The 18510-nt window shown below is 49.0% G+C and overlaps 1 protein-coding gene across 1 annotated transcript in view; it reads left to right on the top strand.

Moving 5' to 3' along the window:
- GTF2F2 (general transcription factor IIF subunit 2) overlaps positions 1-15236 on the top strand; it is an 82393-nt gene extending 67157 nt beyond the window's left edge. Inside the window, exons 7-8 of the mRNA XM_039914898.1 lie at positions 7962-8105; positions 14915-15236. Coding sequence (XP_039770832.1) covers positions 7962-8105; positions 14915-15028 — 258 coding nt within the window. The 3' untranslated portion in view covers positions 15029-15236. The remainder of the gene's footprint in view (positions 1-7961; positions 8106-14914) is intronic.
- Positions 15237-18510: the final 3274 nt, after the last annotated feature.

The raw sequence follows: 18510 nt of genomic DNA, 5'->3' as shown, positions 1-18510 counted from the left end.
ATTTCCCATCCCTCTTTATAGTAGTAATAGTATTTATTAAGTGTTTCCTGTTTGCAGAACACTGTACTAATGTTGGTATTTGTTAAGCGCTTACTATGTGCCAAGCACTGTTCTAAGCGCTGGGGTAGACACAGGGGAATCAGGTTGTCCCACGTGGGGCTCACAGTCTTAATCCCCATTTTACAGATGAGGGAACTGAGGCACCGAGAAGTTAAGTGACTTGCCCAAAGTCACACAGCTGACAAGTGGCCGAGCCGGGATTCGAACCCATGACCTCTGACTCCAAAGCCCGGGCTCTTTCCACTGAGCCACGCTGCTTCTCTAAGCATTTGGAGAGAGTGCAGAGGTGGGAATTTGACATGGACACTCTTGGTCAAGGGGCTCACAATCTAAATATAAGTAGGGGAGAGGAGTGGAGATAGACACATCGAGCTCACTGAACAATATAACACTAAAACAGCTTAAAAGATAAGGACAGATATGCAATATGAACAATAATGATGATATTTGTTAATCGCTTACTATGTGCCAAGCACTGTTCTAAGCGCTGGGGTAGATACAGGGTAATCGGGTTGTCCCACATGGGGCTCACAGTCTGAATGCCCATTTTATAGATGATGTAACTGAGGCACAGAGAAGTTAAGAGACTTGCCCAAAGTCACACAGGTAACAAATGGTGGAGCTGGGACTAGAACCTATGTCCTCTGACTTCCAAGCCCCTGCTCTTTCCACTAAGCCACGCTGCGAAGAATGAAAATGCAGTTCAGTAGAGTGCTGCAGTTGGAGGAGCAGAACTCCGGCCTCCTCTTGGTTCAGAGCACGAGGCACACTGTGGCCACGGTGGCACGTGGCAGCCGCCAGACTTCCCGAGGTTTGAGGGATGCCTCATCCTGCAGGTGGTATTCTCTTACCTGCCAGGGTGGTGGAAAGCAGGACAGGATGGGTCTCCCTGAAGGTGCGAGGAAGTAAAAGCTACCACTGCTGACATTTTTATGTCCTTGTTTTCCTTAAATAGATTATGTTCTTCCCAGTGCCTCAGACACTCCTTGTAGCGTGATTCTTTCTGGTGCCTTGAGTATGCTTGAATTGGCAAAGTAGGATCCAGGTTATGATATGGAGAACATAAGCCCTTTGAGGGCAAGGGTCACGTGTTTGTTTTGTGTCACATCCAGCCCCTCACTTTCCTTGGGTGTTTGGGAAATGACGAGCCAACATTCCCCCCAGACTGAGTTGATCCTAGGACGTAAGAGGAGATTTGTTGTTTTGTTCAGGCCATACTGTGGCATCATCTATAGCTCTGAGGACCTGTCACCTCATCAGTTATCCAGCTTAATAATAATGATAATTCTGGTGTTTAAGCCCATACTAGGTGCCAAGCACTGTTCTAAGTTCTGGGATAGAGACGAGGTACTCATTCCGTTGTATTTAGGTTGGTCACAGTCCCGTTCCCAAATGGGGCTCACAGTCTTAATCCCCATTTTACATTTGAGGTAACTGAAGCATAGAAAAGTGAAGTGACTTGCCCAAGGTCACACAGCAGACATGCAGCGGAGCTGGCAATAGAACCCAGGTCCGGGCCCGTGCTCTTTCCACTAAGCCGCGCATCTTCTCAAACTTGCTTGTCATGTCATCTTGCCCAAGTTTTGGAAAGTGATTTTAACGAGGCCAGCTATGGGGCTCCACCTTCTTGTCTCAATTTCATCTTCCTCTTGACTTTCCACTTGCTGCTTTCTTTTCCAAAGCGGAAAACCGGGGTGAAGGGAAAAGTCAGATTATGGCTGGTATGTGTCGATGTGTGTGACAGCAGTAACAGTAGTCATAATTATGGTATATAAGTGCTCTCTCTGTGCCAAGCACTGAAATAAGCTGGGGCTCATCTGGTACAAGAGGATTGGACATACGCCCTGTCCCACATGGGGCTTTCGATCTAAAGTGTGGGGGAGGGAAACAGTCATATATTATCCCCATTTTCCAGATGAGACAATTGAGGCACAGATAAATAAAGTGACTTGCCCAAGGTCTCACAGCAGGCAAGCGGCAGAGTCCAGGATGAGAACCCAGGTCTCCTGACTCGCAAACCTGGGCTCTTTCCACTAGATCCTGCTGTCTCTCATGTTATTAGAGAAGTTATAAGCATCATTTTGTACCGAGCACTTTCAGACCAATTATCCTGCTGAAAGCCCACACCCATTGTGATTAAAACCCCCTCCATATGAATAGAACCCCTGATATCCTGCTTTTAAAACCCCCTCCATGTGAATAGAACCTGTGATATTCTGCTTTTTAAAGACCCCTCTTTGTATAAATGGTCTTTCAGTTGAATGTAAGGAATTATGTTGTTCAAGTAGTCACACTGCGGGTGACTCATCATATTAGTCATTGGATTTCTAATACTTTTAAATTACAATTTTGTTTACATCAAAACAGAGCATAACGGAGGATCATCACGTGACCAAGAAGCATTGTTTCAGGATTGAGTTCAGCAGGAATCACTTAAAGATCACGTTCTCGTTGCTCTCTCGGAACCAAGCTTGATATTTTGAGTAGCTGGGTATTGCCCTCCAAAGCAGTTATATAATAGCGAAAAATCCTGGTTTGCAACTGCCAAGGATAAGGGCCCGGGGGACTTAAGGTGGGGCAGGGGTCTGCGGGTGGTAGGAATTGCTTCTTGCTGGGTTACTGTAGGGGTCCAGAGCCCCGAACAGTCCACAGAAAGCAATCTCGGAAGCCTGAACTCTCGGGACATGGCGAGCGGCCCCGGCAGAAGCAATTTCTCTGCTCACACTGCTCCAGGGAGCTCTTTCTCTCCGTGGCGGTGTGGGGGAGCTTGTTTTGCGGCGGGAGGTGGAGAGAGGTTCTGGGGAGGGCCAGTCCTTTCAGAAAAAGCTGGAGACCCCAGGGAGGTCGTGTCTAAATCCACTCTCAGAATGCCAGCACTTCTTTAAAGAGCAGATCGAAAAGCTATGCGTGCCCAACATGTAAAGCACCAGGCTTCCTGTCTTAATAATGTTCTCCTTCCCAGAACGATTCAGTGCCAGGGTCGATAGATAAGTAGAACCAAAAAGCAGCCAGAGCAAGCGTCTCTGAAGGCAAAAACTTACAGGGAGAAGGGGAATGAATTCCTAGGGCAAAGACTCTGGAATACCCTCCTTCCCTTGGATATCTTCAAGTCAATGTCACTTCCAGTTAATTTGAATAGCTCCAAGGACACATTTACATTTAAATATACTGTCAATGCTCTTTCCCTGCCCAAACACCTGACACCTTCTCTTCCCTCCCCCGACTTTTTTTTTTTATTTAAATGGTATTTGTTATACATTGTCCTAAGTTTGTCTTATCCAGTTAATCAGGTGGGAAACAGCTCCTTCCTGCTTGGAACTCAGTTGAAGCAGATAGGAGAAAAGGTATTGAAACCCCATTTTACAGTTGAAGGAACTAAGGCACAGAGAAGTGAAATAACTTGCCCAAGGTCACACAGCAGGCAAGTGACAGAGCCAGGATTAGAACACAGGGCCTCTGACTCCCAAGCCCTTGCTCTTTCCATTAGACCAGACTCCTTTTGTGTCAGGTTATTCTCCGATGATTATCTCTTCCCACCGAAGATAGCCTCATTGTCATCATCATCAATGGTATTAAGCGCTTATTGTGTGTAGAGCATTGTACTAAGCACTTGGGAGAATGGAACAGAGTAGGCAGACACATTCGCAGCCCACAGCAAGGTCATCATCAGATTTTTATTGAGCACCCACTGAATATTCAGTAGTGCCTTCTGTGATCATGCACCTCCTCCTCTTCCTCCTCTTTTAAGGCAGAACCTTCCTGGACTCCTCCTTCTAGTGGGTCAATAGGGAGTTCCTTAGGATCCTCCCAGATCCCCCCATCACCTACCCTCATGCTTCCCTTCTTGACTCTTCTTTGAATTTCAACTAATTATGCCTTTCCCTTATTTATAATATGGCCTGCAGGTAATAGCATAATAGTAATAGCTGCTTCTAACTAAGATGCAGCAGTGGCCTGGTGGATAGAGCACAGGCCTGGGTTCTAATCCTTACTCTGCCACTTGTCTTCTGGTAAATCACTTAACTTCTCTGTGCCTCAGTTTTGTCCCCTGTAAAATGGGGATTAAGATTGAGAGTCCCCTGTGGGACAGAGACTGTGTCCAACCCGATTAGCTTTTAGCTACCCCAGCAAGCAGTATGGCTTAGTGAGAAGCCGCGTGGCTTTGTAGAAAGAGCATGGGCTTGGGAGTCAGAGGTCATGGGTTCTAATCCTGGCTTTGCCATTTCTCAGCTGTGTGACTTTGGGTAAGTCATTTAACTTCTCTGTACCTTAGTTACCTCATCTATAAAATGAGGATTAAGACTGTGAGCCTCAAGTGGGACAGCCTGATTATCTTGTATCTACCCTAGCACTTAGAATGGTGCTTGGCACATAGTAAGTGCTTAACAAATAGTGTCATTATTATTTCAGTGCCTGCCTGGCATATAATAAGTGCTTAATAAATACCAATAGAAAACAAAAAAACACAACAAAGTTATTTGTGTCAGAGCGGAGGTCATCTTTCACATACCAATTGCACATAAAGCATTCACTCAAGCAGTGGTGCTTATTGAGCACTTACTGGGTACAGAGCACTGTGGGATTTCCTTCCTTGTGTCTCAAGCCAGGAAGCTGCTGTGTTAATGTAGTTCCCAGCAGCCGTCTTCTTCCCCTCAGACCATTAAAGATGGCCAAGGCCTTTCTAGCTCTCATCAGGCTTGTGGAGGGCCAGATTAAACGTGCCTTAATGCCTCTCCTGCCTCATTTTCTAGAGAAACCAAAATTTGTGACTTCATTTTCGCCCTTCTTTGAAAAATGGTCTTCATTCTTCCAGGTCAATGAGTCAGCGGCAATTCAAAAAATAATTAGCCAGAGGACCGGTCCCAAAAGGGGAGGGCCTCTGAAAGCGAGAGTGAGATTCTCCCGGTTTTGCAACATTGCAGCCTTATCCCCAGCTGACTATTTCGGTCACGGCTGTCTCACCGAGCTCCCCTGGCTTGGACTTTACTGCATGTCAACAGTGAATGGGTTTCTAATCCATAAACCCAGTTAGTGACCAGTGGATTTTCACAGCGCTTGGCAATGGAGATTTGAGGCAGAGTGCGATAAGTGGTCTAAAATTAAATGTTTAGAAATGAATCAGCAAACTATGATCATCTGCATTGGCAAAAATAGAAATCAATTTGGTAAGCCCAAAAAAACGAAGGCAGCAAATCGTGAGACCAGGTACAAGCCATCGAAACGTTCTCCTCAGTGGCCTTCTAGACTGAAAGCTCTTTGTGGGCAGGGATCATGCCTGCCAAGTCTGTTCTGTTGCACTCTCCCAGGGGCTTAGTACAGTGTTCTACACCCAGTAAGCTCTCAGTAAATACCACTGATTGCTTGAGCCCTAAGTTAATAGGGCACCTCTTCGTTTGAGGACTGGCTTGATCAACAGTTGTATTGTTGATGAGTTGATAATAGTTGAGATAATATGTTACTATTAATAATAGAGGTATTTAGGAAAGTAGAATACAACAGAGTCAGTAGACAAAATCCCCGCCTTCAAGGAGCTCACAGTCTAAAGGGGGAAGCAGACATTAAAAAATATTGCGGGTACGGGAAATAGAGTATAAGAATACTCTCCAGTACAGTCAGATCTGACCCAGCCCCTGTCCCAAATGGGGCTCACAGTTTACGTAGGAGGAAAAATGGGAATTGAACCCCCATTTTACAGAAGAGAAAATTGAGGCCCAGAGAAGCTAAGCATCCCAACCAAGCTCACACAGCAGACGAGTGGCAGAGCTGAGACCAGAACTCAGGTCCGTGCTATTTCCCTGAGGCCAGGCAGCCTCCCCGAGCACCAGGGCGTAGTCTCCGGACTCCGGAAGCGCTGAAGGGCTAGAGGAGAGAGCAGAGCAACCACGGGAACTGAGAGGCAGCGGCATGTCACCGTGAGCAACCGAGTGAATGGCGAAGGAAGGCCCCATGCCTTTTCCCTCATCTTTGAAAGCCAAATCCCCCCTGGGCTGTGGATGGGAACACAAGGGAGAAGGGAAAGCTCCCTTGAAGATTCAAAACAGAACTTCAGTATTCAAACCTGTCATTCTGACTTCAAAAGTTGAAGTTGATTCCCTTCAGCGGAATGTAACTTGACAAAGCAATCAAAGTATTTCTGCAAACAGCCATCCAGACGGTTCCACAGACATCAGACTTATCAGATTTTAATTGGCAGTGGGTGGCATTGATCGTTTTAGTCACCGAGCTAGGTTTCAGGAATGACTGGTAGCCATCGCTCTGCCGCACAATGGATTTTCAACATTCGGCTGTATCCTCCGAGTAATGGAAAAAATCACATTTTGCACTTTATAGGGAAAATGGGATAACAATCTGAGTACCTAGGTGTTTGAAGTATAGTAAGTAGTAGGATGTTGTGATAGGAGAAATAGCATATAATGCAGCGTGAATAGGGTTTATTACTGTTTTGTGGTAGGATTTTTGATACAGTGGAGTGTTGGATAATTTATCTTGTGATATTTTTGAAAAATGCTTAAATACCTTTTTATCTATAATAATAATGTTGGTATTTGTTAAGCACTTACTATGTTCAGAGCACTGTTCTAAGCGCTGGGGTAGACACAAGGGAATCAGGTTGTCCCATGTGGGGCTCACAGTTTTCATCCCCATTTTACAGATGAGGTAACTGAGGCACAGAGAAGTGAAGTGACTTGCCCACAGTCACACAGCTGACCAGTGGCGGAGCCAGAATTCGAACCCATGACCTCTGACTCCAAAGCCCGTGCTCTTTCCACTGAGCCACGCTGCTTCTCTATTTCTTCTTCTATCTATTTCTTCTTCTATTTTCTTCTATCTATTTTGTATCCATTCAAGGACAGTCAGATTTTAATTATTCTTTGAAATTAAGAATAAGACTAAGCATATGTTCACTAAAGAAGCAGCGTGGGCCAGTGGATAGACCCCGGGCCTGAGGGTCAGAAGGACCTGGATTCTAGTCCCGGTTCTGCCGCTTGTCTACTGTTTGACCTTGGGGAAGCCACTTGACTTCTCTGGGCTTCAGTTACCTCATCTGTAATATGGGGATTGAGTCTGTGAGCCCCGCGTGGAACAGGGACTATGTCCAACCTGATTACCTTGTATCTAACCCAGGACTTAGACCAGTGCCTGGCATATAGTAAGTGCTTAAATACCATAAAAAAAAAAAAGGGACTAGAACCCAGGGCCTCGGACTCCCGAGTGTATGCTCTTTCCATTAGGCCACGCTGCTTCCCAGGTAGGAATCGTTGCAGTAACAAAACCAGCATACCTGGAGCAGCTCTCCCGGGGCCAGCGTTTGTCAATGCGGCCGGGAGCGTAACTTTCCGTCATGCAGCTGGTTTGGCCACAGACTTTCACACAGTGCAGTTCCCCGGGGCACTCGACAAAAAAGGAATAGTTTGGGTTCCGCTCTGCAGCTTAAAATGGCTCGTACCTGGGGAAGGACGATTTGGGGAATTAATTTTCCCAAGGATTCAAGGGTGGTGTTCTCCTGTCCGTGTCAGTGCGGAGTGATCAGAAAGACGCATAATTTCACTGCATTCACATGAAGATGGATTTCAACTGGTGAAAGTCTGTGGGATAGTGTGGTTGTAAGTGCTCAAATCTGTTCTATTTTTAAGATTCTCTAGGTTTGTAATTATTCTAGGGGTTCCCTTGTGTCTCCTGTAGAACCACTTGGAGTTTTAGTATCACCTACGTTGAGTGCTTGCTTGCTTGCTTATGTGTACAAGGTGGATTGGAGCGGAATCAAATGAAAGAGCAGTTGCATGTCACGAAAAACTATTTTGGGTTAATTAAGCTCTTGGAACTACAAGCCGTTGGCATGCCATGAAAGAGAAATGCCTGTGTTGAACCTGTTTTCACTTCTTTTCGAATTTCCCAAACAGATAGAGTATGAGAAGAAAAAGAAAGAAGACGGCAAGAGAGCCCGGGCAGATAAACAGCAAGTTTTGGACATGCTTTTCTCAGCTTTTGAGAAACATCAGTATTACAACATCAAGGATTTGGTGGACATTACCAAACAACCGGTGGTATGGATCTTTTGCATTTGGCCTTCCTATTGTGACTTGCTAATTGGGATGAGGCGGATGGCACGGTATTGCTGATTATTTAGATCTATTTAGAAAGAGGGAGGAGGGGAGACGCCTCGATGGGTCCCTGGGTCCTTGAACCTTGGAGAAAGAGGCTCACGTCGCCGGGTGGAAGGAGACCCCAGCTGAGTGGTGGCGGCCATGGAAACCGTTGTTCTGTCCCCGACCCCTCAGTGTGGGAGAAGGGGACCCCAGGTGTGGTGGGTGGAGGGGACAGGGGTCCCCACGTGGCATCCATGTGTGCTGGCCTGTTGTCATGGGCCACCGAGTGGGGAAAATCTAATGGCAGGAATCCCTGTAAAACAAAGAGTTCCACCAGCCTTGATCGGTGAGAGCGGTGTAAGGGCTGGGGCCTAGGATAGTCCTGATCTCTAGGGCCGGCCCCGTTGAGTGGTCGGGGAAAAATCAATCAAGGGTGTGGGGCGGCTCTTGTAGCAGTCCTACCCGCTGACCTGCTTCTCGTCGAGCTCCTGGCAGAAGCCGTCTGTGTGTATGACTGACTGATGGAGATGAAGGTGGGTTCTGGGATTTGTGAGCCTAAATAGGGCCTGGGTGGTCGGGGCTGAGTAGCTGGAATGTCTCTCCGCATCCCAGTCGACACACCAGCTAGAGTGCTAAGGGGCAACACTTGCATCATGTATGGTACCCCTCGTTTTTCTTCTCCATGTTCAGAGAAAATAACTGCTTCACGGTGGCGGTGGTGTAGCTCGGTGCAGAGCGATCTCCAGGGAATTGGAGCTTGGGGCTCCTTTCCTAATCCCCGGGCTCATTCATTAAAGAAGGGCAGTGGGCATTCCCGCTCCCCCTCTCTTTTCCTTGCCCGAGGCTGACGGGGAGGGGCATTGGGGTTTTTAACAAAAGCAGCCTGGGTTTCCGTAGCAACCAGGAGAGCCCTCAGGAATGGCTCCGCACTGCTGCTGCTGCTGCTCCAGCTCATTCCACGGTCACAGTTTGGATTATTTTTCCCTCGGGTTGACCCCGCGCTTGGTTGCGCCAAACCTCCTCGTCCCATTCGTGCCCAGTTTAATGTGGTCTTTCTGCGTTCATCCCCTCCTTCCTGCTCTTCCACCACTCGGGAGAGAATAGCAGGTCACCGGAGGATTTAGGCAGGAAAATTCTCTGGGTGTTGAGGCTTCTCTGATCAGAAAAGAGCCCGTTTCTTCCCTTCCCCTCTGCTCCCCGTCTTTTAGCCGGTTTTCCATCCGTGACAGAACACTTCCTCCACTCCTGTGATAGCTCCGTTTTCTGGGGCGGAGGAGTGGATGCTTTTAGTTTTTTTTGGAGTAGAAGCTTGTGGTTTCAGTCAGTGCCTCTCTGTTGTTCCTTCCACCAGACATTTAATGCAATCGCCGACACTTTCTCTTTGTTTTTTTCACACTTGTGCTTAGCCCATTTGTTCTCTCTAGTATTTTTTCAACTGAGGAGGCAAGCCCAGAGTACCTCAGCAGCGCATTAACATTTCATCTTCCATTTAAAAACCACCACCAAGAGGAGGTTCTCAGTATCCATTTTGTACAAATAGCTTAACATTTTCCTTTTTTATATGTGGAAGGGACAGCAACATCAAAGAGTCAGAGAACATTTTTCCCAACCGAAGGTACAAAATGGGAGGGGGAATAATTGATTAGCTAAGCTGTTTTCTCACCTTGGGTTTAGTGCTTGTTTAAGATACAGTTCTGGATATCTACAAGAAAATGATCTTGGGATGTGTAAGATTTGCAAGTGTTTGTTTCCCATATGCCTCCTCGGGTAGAATCGTGTCAAGGCTGCCCGAGCCCATCTCCTTTCCCAGGGTATCAATCAATCAGTGGTATTTATTGAGGGCTTACCATGTGCAGGGCATTGGACTAAACACTTGGGAGAACACGCTACAGTGGAGTTGATAGACATGTCCCCAGGTTGTTGACAGTCTTGAGGGGAGAATGCATGCGTCTTTTTCAAATCAGGAATAGGAAATTCCCACTCTTCCTGCAGCAGAGAGTTTGTCCGTGTCTTGATCCTGCTGTCCTTTTCCGATCCCTTCCTTTCCATTTAGACTTCCTCCCCAAAGACCCCTGTGTCTCTTTCCCTTCAAGTGCTAAGGGATATTCCTCTTCTTTCCAGAGAAACTCTCTCAGTTTGTTCTCCGCACCCCGTTTAGGCCGGTGTTGGACTTGCATTCAGTTGAATGTAAAATTGAATGAGGAAAATATTGACCACCCCTCCCCCCAAAAATGGAGTTACAAGCAGGCCCTCCAAGCAAGGTCCTCAGTGACAAGAGGACAACCCCTTCCCAGCATTCTCTGAGTTGCCAGGAATTAATTCCCTTCTGCCGTGATTCCAAGAAAGGTCAGCCTATTAACCCTCCGGGCCGGATCTTCCTTTTCAAGAGGACCACCTCCCTGTGTGCCGTCGGTGGGGTTCGGGAGGTGTTCATTACTTGAAAGCTTCAAGAAAGATCGGCATGCCTTTGAGCCTCGTGGCTCGTAGTAAATCTTTGAAATGGTCAAATGTGAACGGAGTCTGTGGTTCGGATGGAGAGAGTCTTGCACCAGATGATTCTCAACAGAGGAACGGATTAACCGGTGAACCCTCAGCCCATTTTCGGTCTGGTATTCGTTAAATGGGCGGAGTGTGAGGGAACTTCGGTTCTGCAGTCGAGTCAGTGCCAAAGTGGTGATTTCATCGAAACTGATTATAAATTAAGTGTGGATTCAGTCGCCACTCTGACCCCTGCCCATCCGTGGGTAATTAGGTGCGTTAAGAGGGTGACTGTCTGCATAGGTTCCTTCTGCTGGTGAAGGATTTCAGGGGCTGGGTAGGCAGCTGAAGTCATTCGAAAGCGGATTCCAAACTCCAGAATCCTGCCCCTCTTTTCTTCCGTTGTCAACAAACTATATTCTGGGAGAGCAGTGGGTCTCCGGGGCTCACACAGGCCTGACTGGGTTGAGCAGGAGAGCCAAACTTTACTTGTATTTAATTCTAACAGTGCTGGGGCACTTATTGTTTTTAAACCCCAGCTAAGTGTAGTAACATGGGCCAGTGATTCTTTCCAGTACTTTTCCCTGTGCTGGAGAAATTTCTTCTGGAAAGAATCGATTCTCCCTCCTCCACTCGAGGGAGGTTTTCTGACCCTTGTACTTTATCAGAACGATGAGTATATCACCCGCAAACCAGAAGTATTTCTGCTCCCGCTACTCCGGCGGGAAGGTCCGAAAACCTCAGCAGGGACATTATGGAAGAACCGTTTACTTCCAAAGTCTCTCTCACAGCTGAAACTCCAAAGGGGTTTCAAAGACTGAGAAATTTTTCACTGGGATGTGGACCAGCCTCAACTCGGAAAAGGCCAGGGCCGGGATTGTATTTTGTGACCCGGTCCCATTTTCACCTATTATTCAGTGTCTCTCTTTAGGAGTCCCCTTTGACTGGGACCTCCTCGGGGAGAAAAATTGGAGGATTTTTAATTCACTAGTTGGTAAGGTCGTGATTCATTGAGATTAACCTTGTCATTAACCGCTGCTGCCTGAGACAAATCCTCCCCTCATTCCGCCCGTCAGTAATGAATGGTGTCTATTCATTGAGGCTTCCTGTTAATTCATTGAAAACCTGCCTCGACTCTAGCAGCCACAGTGTGGTTTTCTTACTGGAAGAGTTTCCACCCTGCCGAATCTGTCCCTTGATAAACAGAATGTCATGCCCCAGGTGGAAAACTTAATCCATCAGTCCATCAGTGGTTTTTCTTGAGCACTTAATGGGTGCAGAGCACTGTACTAAGCGCTCGAGAAAGTACAACAGAGTTGATAGACACGATTCCTGCCCACGAGGAGCTTAACAGTGTACAGCCTAAACCGGCTAATGTACGCGCCATCCTGTCAGCTAAAGGAACTCTGCCCACAGATTGAGACAAAACACTCTCATTTCCTTGCTTTCTCACCTGATCAACAGCTGCTCATCTGTAAGTGAAGCAGCATGGCCTAGTAGAGCGATCCCAAGTCTGGGAGTCAGGGGACCTAGGTTCTAATTCCGGTTCTGCCACCCGTCCTCTGCATGACCTCGGGCAAGTCGCTTCATTTCTCTGAGGTGCCTCAATTACCTCATCTGTCAAATGGAGATTAAATCCTGCTCCCTCCCGCTTAGACTATGGGACTGTGTCCCGCTTAGCACCATGTGGGACGGGGGCTGTGTCCAACTTGATTATCTCGTATCCAGCCCAGCACTTAGGACAGTGCTTGGCAGAGGGTAAGCGTTTAACAAATAATATAAAAAAGCGCACACGCAAAACTTAGACTCTCAGATGTTTTCTTAGAAAATGGTCACAAAATAAATTCAGCCAGGCCTGCCCTCCCAGACGGGAATCCAAGTTTCCTCTCGGTGGTATTGAAAGAGTGACAGTGACTCCCCAACCCCCTGTCCCCAAGCCCTGCCAGAGCATAGTTTTCCCCGGCAGAAGTCACTTCTCTGCGCCTCCTCTGTAAAATGGGGATTAGTAATAATAATAAAGTCGGTATTTGTTAAGCGCTTACTATGTGCAGAGCACTGTTCTAAGCGCTGGGGTAGATACAGGGTAAACAGGTTGTCCTACGTGAGGCTCACAGTCTTCATCCCCATTTTACAGATGAGGTAATTGAGGCCCAGAGAAGTGAAGTGACTTGCCCACAGGCACGCAGCTGCCAAGTGGCAGATCCAGGATTCGAACCCATGACCTTCAACTCCCAAGCCCGGGCTCTTTCCACTGAGCCACGCTGCTTCCCTTGAAGACTGTGAAGACTGCCACGCTGCTTCCCATGAAGATTAAGACTGTTGAGCCCCAGGTGGGACCTGGACGGTGTCCAACCTGATGAGCTCGTAGGTACCCCAGCGCTTAGAACAGTGCCCAGCACGTCCTAAAAGCTTAATTAAAACTAAATGGGCATCGCTCTGTGCCCAGAGACTGTTGATGTTCTGCTGCCCTCTGGTGGGGTTACCGATTTGTACATTCCAAGCCCTTAGTACAGTGGAGAAGCAGCGTGGCTCAGTGGAAAGAGCACGGGCTTTGGAGTCAGGGCTCATGAGTTCGAATCCCAGCTCTGCCACTTGTCGGCTGTGTGACTCTGGGCAAGTCACTTAACTTCTCTGGGCCTCAGTTCCCTCATCTGTAAAATGGGGATTAAGACTGTGAGCCCCACGTGGGACAACCTGATTCCCCTATGTCTACCCCAGCGCTTAGAACAGTGCTCGGCACATAGTAAGCGCTTAACAAATACCAACATTATTATTATTATTATTGCTCTGCACATAGTAAGCGCTCAATAAATACTGTTGAATGAATGAATGCCAAGTTGAGAGAAGGAGCAGCCAGCCAGAAGCCAGCCCCCATCACGGTGCCCCCGCAAGGCCTGGGTGCCCGGGGCTTGGCTGGCACGCGCTCAGAAGGGAATCAGGAGAGGCCCCGCCAGCCACCGACTCCCCCCCCTCCGGCTTCTCGGAGGGAGCTTCTGGAGCCGAGTTGGTGGGGGGCGGAGGGGTGCCCGAACACATAGCCCCCCAGCTGGAGGGAAAGACGAGGCAGAGCCCCACTTTTGGGGGGGATGCCAGGACTCCTGGGGTCTGGGGAGGAAGCTCCCGTCCATCCTCTTGTCTTAAATAGAAGAACCCCCTGCCTCCTTTGCCCTATCTCTTCTATGCTTATGTTGCGTGTGTGTTTCCACCACTTTGCATGGCCTGAGAACGGCTGCCTGTGGAGGGGGAGAGAGGAGGGGAGATGGGTCTTGTCGAATGCAGATGCCGGTGGACCCCCTGGGAGTGGGACCCGATCGGGGCAGGTGGTTCTGAGGCCGTCAGGAGCACCCGCCCCCGGCAGACCACTCGCTCCGTTTCCCAAATCCACTTGCCAACCGCGAGCAAAAAGGTAAAATTTTGAGTGCGGTCCGAGAAATCAAGTTTTTCTCCTCCGTGAGACATCAGAGAGTTGTCCGAAAGATGGGCGGGCGAAACCTCTCCACTGCCAACAGCCGGAGAGGCCGGGGTTAAATTTCATGGCAGTGGTGGCGAGAGACGGGGGACAGAGGAGAGTCAGGTCATAGGGAAGTTCCTTTGCAGGCCCCTGGCTTCTGCAGCTGCCCGACTACCGAGTGTGATCCGGCTGGGTCCGTAGTCTCCCCGGCCTAATAGTAGCGGTAGCTGGAGAGCAGACTTTTCCCTCATCTCTTCAGAGTTCCCGACTTACGGACGTGCACGGAAATCTTGTGCTTGCTTCCCTGTAGCTTAGTTCCATTCAAGAGGAGCCAATCCCCTTCTCAGCCCTGTGGCTAAATGGTTGTGGCGCAGTTGTTAGCCGGACCACTCCCCCGCCGAGCCCCGTGGCTGAGTGCTTACAGTACAGTGGTAGCCTTTTCACACACTGGGCCCCAGCTGTCAGCTTTACGACTCCATGGAGACTTGGCCTTCTCCCGGGAGTCTCAGAAATAAATGATTGCTACTTGAGATATTGGTATATCCACAGTAGTAAGTACAGAGCTCCATCTATGAAACTCATTTCCGCTTTAAAATCTGAGCAGTCAAGAACTTTCACGCCCCTCTGGGCGGCAACTAGAGAGCAACGGTGTGCGTGTGTGCGTGCGTGTAGCACAAGTGATACTTTAGTGCAAAGACCAGTTCGGCCAAACTCTCCCATAAAAGAGAAACCGGAAGCTGTCCGGTGGAAAAACGTGCTTCGGTCGACCGACAGATGGGTCTGAAGCAGGTGTTCTGCCTCCACCACCTGAGCTTTTGTTCCATGGCTTTTCTCCCAGGTGTACCTCAAGGAGATCTTACGAGAGATCGGCATTCACAACGTCAAAGGGACCCACAAAAACACGTGGGAGCTGAAGCCAGAGTACCGGCACTATCAAGGAGAGGACGAGTGAGCGAGCAAGCAGCCCCACGATCTCCTTCCGAGAAGCGCCTCTCGGCCGTGCCCACAGCCAAGGCACGGCACAGTAAGAGAAAAGGAGGCAGATGACTGATACTTTGTCATTTCTCCTGTGTTATTGGGGTTCTTTGTCATGGCTATTAAGAATTTCTTGGAAATTTTAAAGGTTTTTGTGAGGGTAGAATAAATATTCGTAGACTGAACCTGTTAGATTGACCTTTACTAGAGACCAGTCCCAGGAATTTTGGTTTCGGAAAGGTGTTTTAAGTACGATGTCTTTTATAATGCCCAAGTCGGCCTTGTTTTGCAAGTGAGGCAGCTGCACCCGCTTGCAGCGCTTCCTCTAGGAGAACTGAGCTTCAGCAGCCATTTCTGCCGGGCCATTTAGGGTATTCAAGTCTGAAGATGCTCAAGGGGAAAGTGATTTTTGGTGACCGGGAGTGGCTTAGGCTCCTTCTCTTTGAATCAGACAAGTTCTTCTCCCACCTGGACAAGGGCGGTAAGCTATGGAATCCCCATTTTACAGATGAGGAAACAGGCACAGAGATGCTACATGACCTGCCCAGAGTCACACGGCAGGCGAGTAGCTGCCGTGCCCGAGAGCACTTTTCATTCCCGCTTTTCTGACCGGTTATTTTCGTTCAAAGCCTAGCCGTGCTGTTTACCGTGTGTTCAACGGGTGTGTTGCACTGTAGTATGGGCACTTAAAAAGTACACTGGTTCATTCAATCGTATTTCTTGAGAGCTGTGTGCAAAGCACTGTACTAAGCACTTGGGAGAGTACACCACAACAAAAGACACATTCCCTGCCCACCAGGAGCTTACACTCTAACGGCGGCGGAGACAGGCATAGAGAAGTGGAAAGAGGATGGCCCGTGAACCCTTTTGACTTCCCAGACCACGGTTCCCAAGTTGTCGAAGTCCAGGGATCTTTTTATACTTCATTGAAATACTAAATCAAGTCATCAAAAACTAGGTGAGGGGAATGAGTGAGCTGGGAGGAGAGGCGGGTGGAGGAAGTCACCGGAGACTAAGCTTTTTTCCGTATGAAATCAGAGTCTGTTTCGGTGCCTCCCATTTTGGATGTGTGTAAGACCTCGGGGCAGCTTTCGGACCCAGCAAGATGACCACGTGGGCCTGGACCAACCACCACCCACCCACTCACTTCTCACTCACCAACCACCCTCCCCACCCTCTTCCAACGGGAATGAGGTTGGGGGGCCAGGACGAGATTTAAGGCATAGGGGTACTCCACCACTTAATACGGTGCCTGGTGCATAGTAAGCACTTGAACAAATGCCATATTCAGGCTGGGAACAGAGGGGAGCGGTTTCCTGCACCCATTCCAGTTCAAGCAGAAGCCCTCTACCTTGTAACTGTCTAGGTGGCAGCCTTCTCCTCCTGGGAGTTTTATAATAATAATAATAGTGGTATTTGTTAAACGCTTACTATGTGCTAAGCACTGGGGTAGATACAAGCTAATCAGGTTATCCCACGTAGGTTATTTTAACCCTCCAGCCTGGTTTGTAGTGGGTTCAGGTGCCCTGTCCCCCATTGCCCTTCACCTTCCCTTCCACCATTCTGTTCTTAGTATTCTCCTCATCCTCAACTTTATGGCAGTTTTCTCCTTGCTCCCCTCCAATTACAACTCAGCTTGCACACTTTACTCCTCTAACATGAACCTCAACTGCACCCTGCTTGCATCTCTCATTTACACCCACCCCTCCTGCCTCAAACTCTCTCCCTCCCTCTTCATAACAAACAAATCACTCCTTTCTCCACCCCGTTCCCCTTCCCTTCTTCATGGCCTCGCACTCGTGTCCATATCCCTTAAGGACTTGACACTCCCCCCTCATCCCCAGACTTTTATACCTCTTGGTATTTTCTTGCTTTCCTCTATGGATTTTTCCCTCCCTAGATTGTAAGCTTGAGGACAGGGATCACAGCTCTCCCAGGTGCTTAGTAGAGGCAATAGACTATTAAAATGGCAATGATAGTATGGGAAAGTTCTATGGCTAATAGTCGTGGGCTTTTAAATGCTTAAGTGCCAGACACTGTACTAAGCATTGGGGTAGTTTCAAGATAATCATGTTAGAGGTTCAAAGTAGGAGGGGAAAAGGGAGCCCCGAGAGCCAGGCTCCCACATACACCCCCAGCCTTTGCCTGCCTCGGGGGGCCAGTCCAGGCTCGGGGCACCAAGTGTCTTGTGTCAGGCCTTGCCCCGAAGGGCTCCATCCTGCCGTCTCTCCTGGACCTGTTCCTCTCCTCCAGAGACCCCACCACATGGGCGCTGCTGCAGCCGAGCGAGGACCGACCCCCTCCCCCTGGGAAAACCCCAGAGAGCCCCGAGTTGGTGAGAGCCCGTGTTCCAACTTTGGCTCGGGCAGGGTACTGGGGCAGTCAAGGGGAAATTGCTTTTTGTTTGCTCCTCTTCCCTCTGGAGCCCACAGCTGTTGACAGGATGGGAGTCGGGGGGGGGGAAGAGAGGGAGCAAAGCCAAAGGTCCCCCGGCCCTCCCCAACCTTAGACTGGGGTAGGATCCAGGCAGAGTGTCAGGCAGCTGCTCCAACAGGGCTCAGTGTGGCCATCTGTTCAGTGACCCAAAACAGTAGTGGCATTTAGGTAAAAGTGCTTACTTAAATGCCAAACCTTGTACTCAGGAAGATACATGATTGGGCTGTCTTACGGGGAGAACAGGTCCCGAATCCCCCCTTACAAATGAGGAAACAGGCAATGATTTATTTGCCCAAAGTTATTCATTCGATTTATTGAGCACTTACTGCGTGCAAAGTACTGTACGAAGCACTTGGAGCCGGGATCCAAGCCCAAGTCCTGATTCCAGGCCTGTGCTCTTTTCAGTGGGCGGCACTGCACTGAAGGACGAGCTTCTTTGTAATTAAGCAAGATTCTCTCTCCCTGCTCTGCTAGCCTCATTTGTTTAAAGACCTGGGGAGTCTGACCACAGGACATCGTGGCGTCATGTGGCACCTTCCGGCCGCTGACTCACCCCATGCCCTCTCCTACCCCATCCTGCCCAGGCACGTCCGGGCCGGGTCATGCCGCTGGCGAGTGGCAGATCTGGGCCTTCGCCCCGGGCTGGCCGGGCCCCTCGGGAAACCAGTTGGGAAGGAAGCGAGTCAGGTCGCAGAAAAGAGCAGATTTGGCAAGGGCCCCGAAGAGCCCAGATGAGTGCTGGTACACACATTCCACCTCCTCCCCACACGTGAAACGGCTACTACCGGTCCGTGGCCCCATCTGGATTTTGGCAAGTGACATGGAAAGGCCTTGGGCAGGTAGGTGAAGCTCCGCCCTACTACGGGTAGGCCGCACTCTGACCTGTTGTATGCTCTTTGTAACACAGTGCGACCTGACGTGTTTTTACTGAAAAGGACGAGGGGAAAGACAAGTGCTAACAGAACCAGGTCCATGAGTTTCTGGAGGGCTCCCCGATCCTCATCAGGGCCACTAGGGAACTGA

The sequence above is a fragment of the Ornithorhynchus anatinus genome, chromosome 20 (assembly GCF_004115215.2).
Source record: "Ornithorhynchus anatinus isolate Pmale09 chromosome 20, mOrnAna1.pri.v4, whole genome shotgun sequence".
NCBI classification, from domain to species: Eukaryota; Metazoa; Chordata; class Mammalia; order Monotremata; family Ornithorhynchidae; genus Ornithorhynchus; species Ornithorhynchus anatinus.
The sequence above is the reverse complement of the archived record's forward strand: the minus strand, read 5'-3'. Positions and strand labels throughout refer to the sequence as shown.